Source organism: Fundulus heteroclitus, chromosome 12, assembly GCF_011125445.2.
Source record: "Fundulus heteroclitus isolate FHET01 chromosome 12, MU-UCD_Fhet_4.1, whole genome shotgun sequence".
NCBI classification, from domain to species: domain Eukaryota; kingdom Metazoa; phylum Chordata; class Actinopteri; order Cyprinodontiformes; family Fundulidae; genus Fundulus; species Fundulus heteroclitus.
In genome coordinates, this window is record NC_046372.1 from 17,945,700 (window position 1) to 17,960,547 (window position 14,848).

The window sequence follows — 14,848 nt, forward strand, 5'->3', positions numbered from 1 at the left end:
TCAGAAAGTGAAACTCGTATATTATGTAGAAACATTTCATATGAAGTGATATATCCCAAGCCTTTGTTTTTTTGTAATTTTGATTATGTCTTAAAGACAATGAAAACCCAAAATTCAGTGTCTCAGAAAATGTGAATAATGGTGAAACGTCCACTGTTTTAAACTCACGGTGTCACACCCAAATCAGCAAACTCAAAACACCGGCAAAGGTTTCCCGAGCTTTGAAGCGGTCTCTCAGTCTGGGTCGGTAGGCGACACAATCACGATTGCTAACTTGACAGATGTCCAGAAGGCAGTCCTCGGCAGTCGGCACTTTTCACAAGGATGGTAAACCACAAACGGGTTTGCTGAAGAAGCGGAGTGTTCACAAAGTCCTGTACCCAAGCATATTAACAGAAAATTGAGTGGAAGGAAGAAGTTCAGAGGATTATTAAGCGGAATCAATTCATTAATTCTGGGGGAGCTTCGCAAGGAGGAGACTAAGGCTAGGATCAGTGCCTGAAGAAGAACTCTGCGTATAGACGTGCATACACATCGACTACAAGCGTCGTACCTGAGCTAAGGAGAAAATGCCTGTTTTCAGATTAAAGTCAATTCTGCATTTCCTGTGGAAATCAAAGTCCCAGAGTCTGTAGGAAGAGTGGAGAGGCACAGAATCCATGTTGCTTGAAGTCCAGTGGGAAGTTTTAACAGTCAGTGATGTTTTAGGGTGCCATGTCATCTGCTGGTGTTGGTCCACTGTGTTTTCTGAAGTCCAACGTCAAGGCAGCCCCTTACCAGGTGCTCTACCATTCTAGAGCACTTCATGCTGCCCTCTGAAGACAAGCTGTGTGGGGATGACTATTTTATTTTGCCGCCTGTTCACACTGCCAAAGGTACCAAAAGCTGTTTCAATGGTGTTCCCGTTCTTGATTGGCCAGCAAACCCCCACTGACCAGAATGGAAAATCTATGGGCTGTCTTCAAGAAGAAGATGAGAGACACCAGGCCCAACAAGGCAGACGACTTGAAGGCAGCGATCAAAGCAATCTAGGCTTCCATTACACCTATGCAGTACCAAAACGCTGATGGCCTCTATACCACGGCACATTGATACAGTAATTCATGCAGAACATACTTTTCAGAAATCTGACATTTGTGCATAAAACATAATTTTTTTTGATTGGTCTAATGTGACATTATAATTTTCTGAGACACTGAATTTTGGTTTTCATTGTCTGTAAGCCAAAATCATCAAAATTACAAGAAGTAAAAGCTTGAAATATTGTACGCTATGCGTAATTAATCTCTATAAAATAACCGTTTTACTTTCTGACATGAGTGGGAAAAAAACATTACATTTTTTATCAAAATTAAAACATTTTTAGATGTACCTATAAAGGATTTTAAGTTTCTGTAAAGACAGGGGCTTGTGAGTCTCTCCTCGACTATCATAAAGTACAGAATTTTTCTTTGTAAGAGAGAAAAGAAAATCACAATTTAACCAGACAATCAAAATATTTGTTCTCCACTGTATGCTTAATACAGCAGACGTAACCAAATTACCTAGTATATGCTGCATGTTAATGAATGGGAAACTACTAATTTTTTATTCTCTTAATGGGAGACAATAATTTGCCATTGCTGTTTGAAAAAAAGGATCAACAGGAACATGAATATCCAATTTATAAAGCTGCAATCATCTTCTTTAATTGTTCTCGCTAAGTAGTGTTTTAATTTTAATTGAGCATCTTCGTGACAATATCTGCTTATCTTTCAATTACAACCTCATTTAATTTTCTGTAAAGCTTTCTCCTCTATCACTTCTGTAGCTGACAGCACTTAAAATGTAGTCCATGAACACAGCAGGAGAAGGCAAATGTAGAGACTGGAGAGAGAGTGGAGCATCCAGAGAGAAAAACTAAAGCTAAACATGTTTGTCAGGAGACAAAGAAGTAGATTAACGCAAAACAAAACTGAATAAATGTCATTGTGTGCTCGACAGGTGGTGAGAAACAAAACAATTAGGTTTCTAATTCCAACACAGATAAAAGTTTGCCTCTCTTCTGCGTTATGACTTTCAAAAACTGGTAGCTATTTCATCTCAAGATGAGACTTTCTTAGGTTCGATAACATTGAATACATTATTTCTAAGAGATGGATTGGGAGGTTGAAGGTGGAAGAGTTGAACCATTCTGTGGCTCGGTGAAACCTGAAGGAAAACCTGTTATCTCAGAGACAAACAAATTAAACCGGGAATCACAAAACCATAAAACAGAAAAGAAGAAGTCTGAGAAGTGGGCCACCACATCTGGCAAGGTTTTCCATTCCAAAAACAGAAACCAGAGACAATTTTTAGACAGTGGATACAAAAATAAACAGAGACTTGATGACCAAAGAGTGCAACTACAAATCCAAGGGGAGAGTATCATCAAAAATATCCTTAAAGATGCTCTAAAACCAAACCAAAGAGATAATGCCAAGTGCAAAAACATTAAAAAATATATTTATTCTATAAGCTGATTTGCATTCATCTCTAAAAAGCCTACATAATCTGGCAGATAAGAAAATCTTCATATAGCAAAATACGGACCTAACTTTAACTCTAATTTTCATCTATAATTGAAGAATTATAACATCTTTGCACCCGAATGTTTTGGAAGTCGTACATGGATTCATAAATGTTTAGGCTTTCGCTTGTATCAAAGTCATACAAGGGAAAGGCTAAAACCAGTGAATTTCCCTGACGTAACTGATTTAGTACAATACAGGCTTTGAATTAACAAAACAATATCCAGCCAGTAATCTGGTAAACTCCTTCTCTCTTATGTAGTTGCAACCAGATACCTACATATACTGTATAAAAAGACTCTTAGATTATGTTCAACATCAGACTTTGACAACAAAATATGAAGTCATACTGTGCATGTGCCAGGGCTTCCACGAACAGGTATATCGTGTTTCAATTTAACAGTGAATTGACCAATCAGAATCTTTGAAAGTCATTACATCATTATTTGGACATCACGTTAGCTGCCACTTCAACTTGTTAATAAATTACATTAATTAGTGTTTCAATTCTCAATTACTTCTTCATGTTTTTACCTCCCCGTCAAAGTTTATGGGCATACTTCAGCGTTTTTAAGGCAAAAAGAACACAACAGGCAGATATTAGTTTTACATTGACAGGGGAACTTAATTTTTCCCCTAGAAAAATGTATGCTGAGCAGCTTTGCATATTCAGGAATGGTATATTATGCAGTGATAATGATATATTAGACCATATCTCATTAAAATAAAGGGAGACACATGTCTCTTGGGGTCAGGGGGTAATCCACGCCATGGTGTCCTGGTCACAGTGCCAAGCAATTAAGCCCAAGAAAATTGGGACAGAAGGAGCGCTGTGAGCTTATTAGAATCCAGATTTCATAAGGCGGCAATATCGGAGGTAAGGAAGGAATATTGAAAATCTAAAATGCAGACAAACTAATTCTCTCCATATATTTGAGATAGTTCTTTAGGAAAAAAATGCTTTTTATGAAAAAAAATATATATAATTTTTGCTCTTGATGATGTTTTTAAATTAAGAAGAGAAAAACAGATGCCAGCTTTGCAATGAAGCCAGTTCCTTTGCACATTCAGATACAAACCAAACGAGTGTCTCATGCCAGAAGTGAAAAACCTACGTGACGCTTGCCAGCAACAATATCCAACCAATTATGATGTATTACCAGGGATACTTGGCTATCAGAGAAGCCAGCAGATCTGCCCTTTCGCAATAAGATGCAACATTTCCAGGCACACACACACACAGGCCATTGATTAGAGAAGCTCAACATGCCGCCTGCAGTCTATCAGCGCTCAGGGACCGGTAATCAATTCTCTAATGCCGTTTGAGCCTATTCACAGCAGCTATGATCCACTGGCTGCAGATGCACATACACACCGAGAGCCACGGACAAATGTCGATGAAACCCTATGAGCAACCAGGCATAAAACAAATATAACCCAGATGGCAATCGAAAAAACCCTAGACAGCTCTCAAACGTGGACCTACCGACTATAGCAGCTATAGGGGAGTGTCATCTACTGTAATGGCATTATCAAAATGAACGCAGCTCTCCTGAGGCAGTCTCTGGGACCTAATTACCTAGTAGTAGTGGACCGTGTTCATGGCTAAATCTGATCAACATAGCACCAGACATCGGGGTGGCGAGTCAGGAACTAAGCCCCTTATCTCTACAGACAGGCCAGGGCTCGTTTATGGCCAGTGATATCCTCCAAGGAATTAATCTGATTGAGGTCAGTTGAAAGATTATGTTCTAGCAATACTGCTAAAGGGAAAGTTTGTGTCCATTTTCTCTTTTGAGAAACTTGCATCAGATTGGGCCACAATCTCCGTGTGTGTCATAATCCAACTGACCACTGATACCCTGAAACATTGCGTCTCAAGGTATAAGGGAAAAACAGACACAGATAAACTGACCACAAAGCTTCATTAACATAATGAAAAAGGTTTTAACCCAATAAAGCTTCTCTTGGGGAAAATTCCATGTCAGTGCCAAATTCTCTTAGGCTACGTTCACACTGCAGGTCTTAATGCTCAATTCCGATTGTTTTGTGAAATCCGATTTTTTTGTCAAATCCGATTTTTTTGCGTGGTCCATCACATTTCCAAATATATGCAACTTGTATGTGATCCCCCTGTGTGAGATGAATGCGTTCAACCTAAGTGTCCCGCATGACATCACACGTAGCAAGCGTCCTCAATGTTTGCGGAAGAAAACATGGATTATAATGCTGGCGCGTATTTTGCGGTCAGTAATTTATTTTCTAACCGGAGCTTTCTCTCCATTGACTGCTCTCCTCATTGTAGTCCGCTATGAGTGTCGTCTTTCTTGCCGCTTCTGCATAGCAGGACGCAGAATAGTGACGTTTGTCGAGAATCGGTGACGTACAGATCGGATAAATGCAACCCGACCGTACAGACAGAGGTCGCATTTGAAAAAATCAGATACGTATCAGATTCAGGACCACATATCCAAGCGGCCTGGGTCGCATTTGAAAAAATCCCATCTGTGTTGTTCAGACTGTCATAAAAAGATCGGATACAGGTTGCATATGGGGAAAAAAATCGGAATTGGGTCACTTCAGGCTGAAGTGTAAACGTAGCCTAACCTACTTAAATAAAACAGCTGTGCGGGACTTACTTTGGTGTCTGTGTGTCATCCAAGCGGTTCCCCAGTTGGAATTCGTGGGATTTGCTCCGATGCAGCGCGGTGAAGCCGGGCAGCAGATAGATGAGTTTGCGGCTCGGCGGTGGTGGCGTTCCGGGGGCCTTTACCTTGTTCCTTCGTCTCATAGGGGGAGTGCCAGGTGGAGTCATGGTGTTGACCACCAAAGGAGTCCGAGGAGGTGTGTGGCCAAAGTGCCTTTGGCGAGGTGATGGCGGCAGGGAACGATGACCAGAGTCAAAGGAAGGGAAGAGTCCTGTGGCTGGGTTGTCAACAGTAAGTCGATCGGTGTAGAAGGGGGGCGCCAGGGCTTGTGGACTGTGGCACATGTGCTGGTTGTACTTGGACTGAACTTTGGGGCTTTGGGAGAGCTGAAAACGAATCCACTGACTGGCCTCTGGCGGGCACACTGGAGTGTTTTCCTTTCCGGATTCAGAGGTGGGCCACTGGATGGACCAGTCCTGTTTTGCCTGGCTCCCTGTGAAGAAGGACAGAGATTTGCAAAAACATCTGGTTGTGACATACAGTGTAAAATTCATGGTTAAAGCGGCCAAATGTACAGTGCTTTGCAAAATGGTCCATAGCAGTTGAACTTCTTCCCCATTTAATCTCATTATAGCCACACACTGAAATGTATCTTGGTGAGTTTCATGCAATAACTGAAGTCGCAGGAATGTAATGCTTGGTTTTGAGGATTTTGTCTTTTGACTATGTCTCTACCAGCTTTTAGCATTTAGAAACTGAAGTTGATGCCCATTTTTCTTGCTAAAATAGTTCATGTTCAGTCAGACATTGACGGGGCACTTCTTACATATAAGTTTGCTTTGAACTAAACCTTTATAATCTGCAGATTCCATTGTCCTGCAGGTTTTAGGTGTTACTCTGCTGCTACAGCTTTCTGCAGCACTTATGGCATGCTTATGAGCTAATGCAATTATTTAAATCAGATGTTCTGGAGCAGAGACAAATAAAACATGAAGGACAGTCCATCCCAAGGACCAGGATTGAGAACGACTGATCCAAACCTTTCAATAGAAGCTCTGGCTCCATGTTTACAGTCGATGTCACACTGGTTGGTGAATCTCCTCATTTTCAAGTCTTCATCTATTTTCCGACAACCTAACAAGCTTTAAATTGAACTATTTTTATTGTTTTCTTCCAACAATGGCTTTCATTTCTTCCATAAATATCAGATTTCTAGAATGACTTTATGATATGTATCTTTGGTCTTCATGATGCTCTTGGTTTACTAATTTCTCTTAAAAAACTTCTGAGGCATAAAAAACAGAGCAGAAATTAATTTCTCACAGGTGGACTGTAATTACTAAGTAGGTGAGTTCCAAAGTGACTCCTAAACTTTTTTAGGGGCATCTGTAAGAAGGGCTGAATACCTTTGCCTGCCACACTTATCAGATTATTATTTAATGACATAAAAACAAAAAGAACAACTGCTTTTCTAGTGCATCACAATTATCCATCACTTTATTTTTGTCTGTCACATAAAATCCTCATACAATATGATGCAGTTTGTGGTTGTAATGTGAAAAAAAATTCAAGGGTCATGAATACTTTCGCAAAGCACTATAACTTCATTACTATCCAGTTAATGGCAGGCAGTTCTTAATGCAGCTTCTTTTACTTTGAGTTTCCCTAAAAATTTGACAGGACTATTTGGGAGATCTATTTAAACAGGACATAAGAGAATAGCGTGCAGGAAAAAGCTCTAACAAAAAAATAGAATTTTCCATATGTTGCTGATTTCCAAAAAAAGACTTTCAGACTGGACAGCTCGACAGCCAGACCTCCACTCCTAAACTCACAGAACTATATAAAGTATGTTTCCAAAGTTCACTCAAGTAAATAATCATTTTTATTGTCATCTGTTGTAGTATCTAACCGAGTATTTTTGTTTCGTTGAGATGTTTGTTTTACATATAATATAGATGAAGGGAATATCAGTAATCCAAAAAGATGTCTTAACTGGTCAAAAGATTTCATGATTATTTAAAGAGCTGCCGTAAAATATCAAAATGAAACCATAAAGTCATTCTACTACACAAAAATAATCTGAATTTTAAAAAAAATTACTAAAAAAGAGAAGTAGTAGATACAAAAGCATCAGTTTGTGCTCTCTCTTGGTTGGACAGAAAGTGCGATGTCTGTGAGCGGCGTAAACAGCAAGCGGACGTTTCACAGCAAGCAAAATGTTCAGTTTGGTTACTGGAACTTTGACTTTTCTGTTGTGGGATGTGACCATGTTGGTAGATATGCTGATGTGGAGCTGGTTCAGCACAAATGGACAGAGCGGATAGAATGGGTTAAAATAGCGCATAAAAACGGAGCAGGGCGGAGCTGCATGACTCACAACACAAGCAGACTTTAATTGAAACTTAGTTTTCACTTAAATGAAAAAAAAAGATGAGCAGAAGACTTAAAAGTGGACAGCCAAAATGAGTGTTTTTGAGCTTCAGTGACTATACATTACCTCCGTTACTGTGCAATTTATCCTCCTCAAGTTGTTCTTCAGAAAGAAACAAAAAAAAATGGGTTTATTGATCTGGAAGGAAAACAGCGGAAAAACACTTTCCTTTTGTTCTACGTGCACTAATGCATTGCTAAATGTTCCGTTTTGGAAAAAGATAATGTTATTAAAATATATCCTGGGAACATCTAAGCAGATGCACAAGTTTATGCATGATTGAGTTCTTGCTAAACTGGCCCACTCTCTAAAAGTTGCCTCTGACCTTCCAGCCACTATTAATGCAAATTTCTGTGAGCAACTTTAAACTTTAAGCGTTGTTGTGTCATTATTTCTGCTCCCACAGCATTGTCTCCAAGGAAATGTAAACATCAAGAAACGCAAAACTTCAAACATATTTCTCTGTACCAACAGATGAACCACTGGAAATGATCTGCAGTGAAATATTCCCACATGAGTTCAAAAACTTGGGGGTAAAAATGCCACTAGCCTTTTTCTGTTCTTTAATGTTATAAAGACGAGTTTAAGAGAAGCAATGAGTCGTGAGAGGGAGAGAGAGAGAGAGAAAGAGGGGAAAAAACATGGAAAACAGTAAAAAAAAGTCCTCTTTTCTTTTTTCATGAATAGTTTTATATAAATGGTCCACATGTTGTATTGCTCCTTTGATTTATGCAACACTAACTCCTCCAGAATGTTAAGTCAAATTCAGTTTAGTTTCTAATAATACAGAGCTAGTTCACTCCTTATTCATTTGTACAAAACAAATCTTTAGTTTCAACACATTTAAACCTTTTTTGTCTATAAATAATTTATTTATAGAAGGTTATTTAATAAAAAGTAACTATTTCTGAGATTCAAACATCCCACACTCACATAAATCTAACTCCATGCAGACAACGTGCCGCATGTCAAAGCCTGTGAATATTTTTTTTTAACCCAATGCCGGTGAAACAGACAGTACAGGTGGTTGGTTTCATGTCTCTCGGTGACGACTCTTATCAGTGAACCTGTCGCTGGTCTAGTTGTCATGGAAACCTGTTGGTGCAAGCACTACATGGTGCATATTCCCTCCACCTTGTATTTTTACGATGTTTTTTTACTTTTTTTGTTTCTTGCATACATGCCCTATGACTATACCTTTGAAAACAATAAGGCACACAGCTACTAATATGTCTCAATAGTGAATTTGGATGTTCCAAATCCAACTAATTTCCCACAACCGATCGGTCTGGAGATATCACACCATGTTAACTAATATATTTCACACCTATGGAAAGTAGTCTGCGTCTCTTGAATCAAAGTGCTTCAGCCACTCTGTCCTCGGCGTGACCACCTGAGGACGGCACTTGTGTTTGAACCCCACTATCACCTCTGAAAAACACTTCAGAAATATATGAAGATGCAGAAAAGGACGAGGGCTCCAAAGAGTGCTCGTCCACACATATAGGCAGAACTCTAGACTTCTTTATTAGCAGAGGATCTACCCGTCACAGGCCACTCGGAGATGTAAAAGTTCAACTTGATGTCACATGAACATTAATCAACTCCAATAAAAAAAAAGTTCACACAACTAAAGCTGACATCACAGATGGGAGGCTGCGAGAAAATGATTGCATGTGGGCTGCTTGAAAGGTGTTTAATGACTGAAGTTCGAGGTTGCAATTAGTTTGGTGCCTTTCAAAATTAAGATGTTTCTGGGAATGTTGACCGATCACCTTTGATTTGAGTTATGAGCTTCCCTTTGGTAATTACATGTCTGCCTCTCTTTACTGGTACTTCTGACAGTTCTTGTGAGATGATACCCAGGTGAAATTTCTCTGCGAGAGAAGCAGACAGCTTGACTCTACCTCATGAAACTGTTGCCTGACATAATGAGTCAATTCATGGAGAACATTAGTATCTTAGCAACTGCCTCCGGAAAATACTGTCAGGGCTTGTGAATTTATTCTGTCACATAGTTTCACCTGAGCAAAGGACTGTGGCTAACTAAAAACAGTTTGATGATAAATGGGAGGTAGAAAGCGTGCTAAGCACAAGCCCTCTGAGAACTGCAATCTAACTTGTTTGCCTGAAGGTTGTTAGTCTTTTGATCTTAAAGTGCATATCTGTACTTCGGAATCCATTACAACTTTGTTTATTCAGAGAGGACTGTAGTCTGCTACAGAATATCCTCTATAAATTAAAACAAATAGGCACGATGAACAATCAGGAACGGAAATCAGGAATCTTAGAGGCTACTTGCTATTAAAAGGCAGCTTCAGTAAATAGGTTGTGAGGTGTGGTTTATTTTATTTTTTTATTAGATCAGGAGTGGAGCATAGATCCAGAGGAATCTGGTTCCAAAGTCTGGGTGCTGCCACTGAGAAAGCCCGATTACCCCAGTGTTTGGACCAGGTCCTTGGTAACTTAGTAAAAACAGACAGAAAAACAGAGTGATCTACTGTATCAAAGGCAGTGCTAACACCAGAACAGGGTACTTCACTTTAACAGACATAACAATGTCATTATGCAGTTTTAACAAGGCAGACTCAACGCTCCGTCATGATAAGAAGCCAGACTGAAATTTTTCAAATAAAGCATTGTCTGCTATAAATTGTTGTCGCTGGACAATTCAATTACGTATAACATTCGGTAAAAGGCTTGTATAGAGTTTGAATTCATTAAGTTCCCTCTCCACTTATCATTTCTTTCTTTCTTTGAACCAAGGTTTTCCCGTTTAAGCACATGAACTCCACAGAACGAAAATATTCTCCACCACCTTTACAGGTTCAGCTTCTTCAAAGAAGGATAATAGGGCAATGAATAAGCAATATCATGTCCCGAAGGCCCCTTGTATAATAATATTGGTCATTACTAGGAAACTTGGTTCATTTTCAGTTCTAAGTAGTTACAATAATAATATGTTCATAATAACAATTTACAATGACCTCTGTTGCTCCAGGAAAACATATTTTTGATAGATGCAGTACAATGTATTGGGTTTTCTGTTTGTTTCTTTGTTGTTGTTGTTGTTTTTATTTTTTTTGGGGGGGGGGGGGGGGGGGGTCGTTTGTGTTTGTTTTTGGTTTTCTATGAAAATACACCTTTAATGATGTATTAAATGAATATGAATAAAATGTGGTGTGCTACTGTCCTATGAAAAAGTTTGGCCACCCCTATTAATCTTATATAATATTTTTATTTCTAATATTTGGGTGTTTGCAACAGTTATTTCAGTGTGATTTATCTAATAACAGATGGACTCAGTAATATTTCGGTACTGAATTGAGGTTTATTGGACTAACAGAAAATGTGCAATATGCATTAAAACAAAATTTGACAGGTGCAAAAATATGGGTACCCTGATCATTTTATTGATTTGAATACATTTAACTACCTTTCACTGACTTACTGAAACACAAAATTGGATTGGTAACTTCATTAAGATTTGAACTTCATAACCAGGTGTATCCATTCATGAGAAAATGTATTTAAGGTGGCCAGTTGCAAGTTGTTCTCCTGTTTGAATCTCCTCTGAAGATCCATCATGGGCACCTCAAAACAACTCTCAAATGATGTAAAAAAAAAACAAAGATTGTGATGCGACAGATGCCTTTTCTGCAAGCATGCCACATACAGAGTCGCTTGATGTATGCAAAAGCACATTTGGATAAGCCAGCTTCATTTTGGAATAAGGTCCTGGGGACTGATGAAACAAAGATTGAGTTGTTTGGTCATAAAAAAAAGGCGTTATGCATGGCGGCAAAAAAAAACACAGCATTCCAAGAAAAACACTTGCTACCCACTGTAAAGTTTGGTGTAGGTTCCATCATGCTTTGGGGCTGTGTTGCCAATGCGGGCACTGGGAATCTTGTTAATGTTGAGGGTCGCTAACCTGACTCTAGCCATATGGATTTTGCTCCGCCTAGCTCGACTCACATTCATCTGGGACCTCTCCCATAGAGAGTGATTTCTCCAACCAATTTTATTGTCTAGCCAATCAGGACGCAGGGCTGGAGTTTCATAGATGTGACGTAGTGGAGACGCGACCGTGACGTGAGACTGTTTTGATAGCAATGGCGGCTCGCATGGAGTATGCTATTTCTTCCGTGTTGTCCAATCTACCTAATATTGTTTCATTAAAAGAACATCAGAGAACGTCTCTGAAGGCTTTTGTTGGTGGAAACGATGTTTTCGCTCTTCTCCCGACCGGATTTGGCAAGTTTTGTTTTCCGGGGCGCGCCCGTGGCGGAGCGGTTAGCGCGAACCGTGTTAGAAGGCCTTTAGTCCTCGACGCGGGCGGCCCGGGATCGACTCCGACCCGCGGCGCTTTGCCGACTGTCTTCCCCTCTCTTCCTGTCAGCTCACTGTCAATAAAACGCGTGCCACTAGAGCCGCAAACACATAAAAAAAAAAAAGTTTAGTTTTTTCCTGCGTCGCTCTTACAGCGTCACGGGTTGGCTTCGGTGTGAGTGGTTGAAATAGCATGTCGATAAAGATGACAGACAAGTGGCTTATCCAATCATATGCAAGAATTTTTGATAAGGCCCAGCCTTCAATAAAGGCAATTCCAATGGAGAGGTCCCAGATGGATGTGAGTGGAGCTAGGCGGAGCGAAATCCATATGGCTAGAGTCAGGTTAGAGGGTCGCATGGATTCCACTCAATATCAGCAGATTCTTGAGAATAACGTTCAAGAATCAGTTACGAAGTTGAAGTTACGGCAGGGATGGATATTTCAGCAAGACGATGATCCAAAACACCGCTCCGAATCTCCTCAGGCATTCGTGCAGAGGAACAATTACAATGTTCTGGAGTGGCCATCCCAATCCCCAGACCTGAATATCATTGAACATCTGTGGGATGATTTGAAGCAGGCTGTCCATGCTCGGCGACCATCAACCTTAACTGAGCTGGAATTTTTTGCAAAGAAGAATGGTAAAAAATCCCTTCATCCAGGATCCAGGAACTCATTAAAAGCTACAGGAAGCGACTAGAGGCCGTTGTTTTTGCAAAAGGAGGATCTACTAAATATTAATGTCTCTTTTTTTGCTGAGGTGCCCATATTTTTGCACCTGTCAAATTTTGTTTTAATGCATATTGCACATTTTCTGTTAGTCCAATAAACCTCAATTCAATACTGGAATGTAAGACCCAAATACTTAGAAATAGAAATAATTAAGATTAATAGGGGTGCCCAAACTTTTTCATATGACTATAAATGCTCACATCCTATTTAGCACCAAAGGATGCACTTAAACACTTTACAATTCTTTTTTTATGCAAACAGAACATCCCATCATCATAAATGGTGCTACTTCATCTTGAAACCAAGGCATTAAGAAAAGCTGATGACCACATAATTTGACTAATTACCTCAAGATGTTGCTTCTTTTGGCTAAATGGCAGTTAAATGCCACGGTGACGGGTCCTTCGTGCTGCCATTGTAAACAGCATTTAGTGAAAAGGGCAAGGGCTGTGTTCAATAAATTCAGTGTCCCTTTTTAATCTCCACTCTTTTGAGTGGATCGGTTTGTTGAACGTTCTCACAGTGTAATCAGTGGGACTCAAAGTTAGACCCTGCTAATTAGCTAACAGTCAATAAGGACCACCTGGGTGCTCAGGAAGACAGTTGTTAGGCGTTCGGTCAATTCTTCTTTTAGTCTTTTCACTTCACGTTTCCGTGGGCTTTTCTTCTCGACAGGATGACGTGCATCTTCCTTACCTGCTTATTGTCATCACCTGTTTCTTGCCTCAGGGTTTGTCTCATCATTCTACATCTCGTTGCCTCTTGCGTTACCTCCTTTACATTTACATTCCCTTCTTTTTGCATACTCCGCTCCTCTGCCTGTATTAGTTTCTCTTTTTTTTTTTTATCATGATGGCATCTGACGCCAATTCAGTGTTTATATGCATGCAAAACTCTCTCAGATCCAGGCATTGGGACATTTCTTTCAACTGTCAAAGATTACAGAGAAAACACACAGAAGAGAGCTTTTGTGCTAAGAAAAGAAACACAGTGACCCTGATTAAGCGGAAGGGACTAAAACTCCGGAAACCATCCATGTAAATGTTTGTCTGAGAGTATTTTTGTGTGTAGCTTCGTCTTCAGGGTAGACTTGTACATAATGCAGCACAAAGGACTGGTCGGTTGCCTCCAAATTGTATGACTCATCTTATTGCAAGTCCAATCTCAAGAGCTAATAGTGAATTTCCCTTTTACTTGCATTGGTTTCCCTCTCCCATTATTACACTAAAAGGCAACATATTTATTTGCGCTTTTTTAGCAAATGCCTGTGATACATCAAACAGCCAACACATGTCCTTGCCAGTTTTCATATATTTCCAATGAATCACAACCTAAAGAAAAACGTAGCCTTCATCTGCAAATCCTGCTCACTGTTCATTCACCATGTCTGAATGAATGTGTATTTCTGCACTGAAAATAGTCTTTTTTTTAAAAAAGCATCCTCCACTCTTTACTGAATAGTCACCAAATTCTTAATGCACAGATGGGGTTGGTTAATTTCATTTTAATTCTCGCTGAAATGCAAATCTCTGTACCATGCACACGTGTGCATGCACACACAGATGTGCAGATACGGCGGTGTTTTGGGAGCTATGACACATCTCCCTCTCTCCATTTGGGCAAGAAGACACGGACCACCGCAGCCACCCCGTGTATTTCTCTCGGCTGAAAAGTGGCTCTTGCCAGTACGCGTGGCGGTGTTGCTGTTGTGCATTCGCACATTTCAAGCAAAGCCCACCTTGTTAGAAAGCCCATTAGTGGTTCTGTTTGTCATTGGAGAGCAAGAAGAAAGAGAAAAAAAAAGACTGAGGACTCAAATGAAAGGTAGAGGCAGTGAAGCAAATAAAAGCAAACTACAGGAAAAGGACACACACGAAGGAATAAAATGACAGCACACTCCTAAGTAAACTTTGGTCGTTGGTGACACAAGTAATGAAATGTGGGATTTTGTTGGTCAAAGATAAGCAGCCATGGGTCAGAAGCTTTGTGTTTATATTAAATACTACATTTATTAAGCATGCCTTTAAGCAAGGCATTTAACATTAAACAGCCGCAAATGATTGTACTATTATAATCATACGTTGTTCCCATCTAAAATGTTGGCAAACTATCTGAAAATGCAGCAAACTCAAACCTAGTGGCAGCCCTGG

General features: G+C 39.8%; 1 protein-coding gene across 3 annotated transcripts in view; it reads right to left on the bottom strand.

Annotated features, from left to right (window-relative positions):
- ksr2 (kinase suppressor of ras 2) overlaps positions 1–14,848 on the bottom strand; it is a 190,487-nt gene that overhangs the window by 137,782 nt on the left and 37,857 nt on the right. For 2 of the 3 annotated variants that reach the window (XM_012849642.3, XM_012849640.3), the window contains exons 4-5: positions 7,698–7,733; positions 5,189–5,690 (exon numbers count right to left, since the gene is read on the bottom strand). In XM_012849642.3, the coding sequence (XP_012705096.1) occupies positions 5,189–5,690; positions 7,698–7,733 (538 nt within the window). The remainder of the gene's footprint in view (positions 1–5,188; positions 5,691–7,697; positions 7,734–14,848) is intronic. The other variant, XM_036144096.1, reaches the window with a different exon arrangement.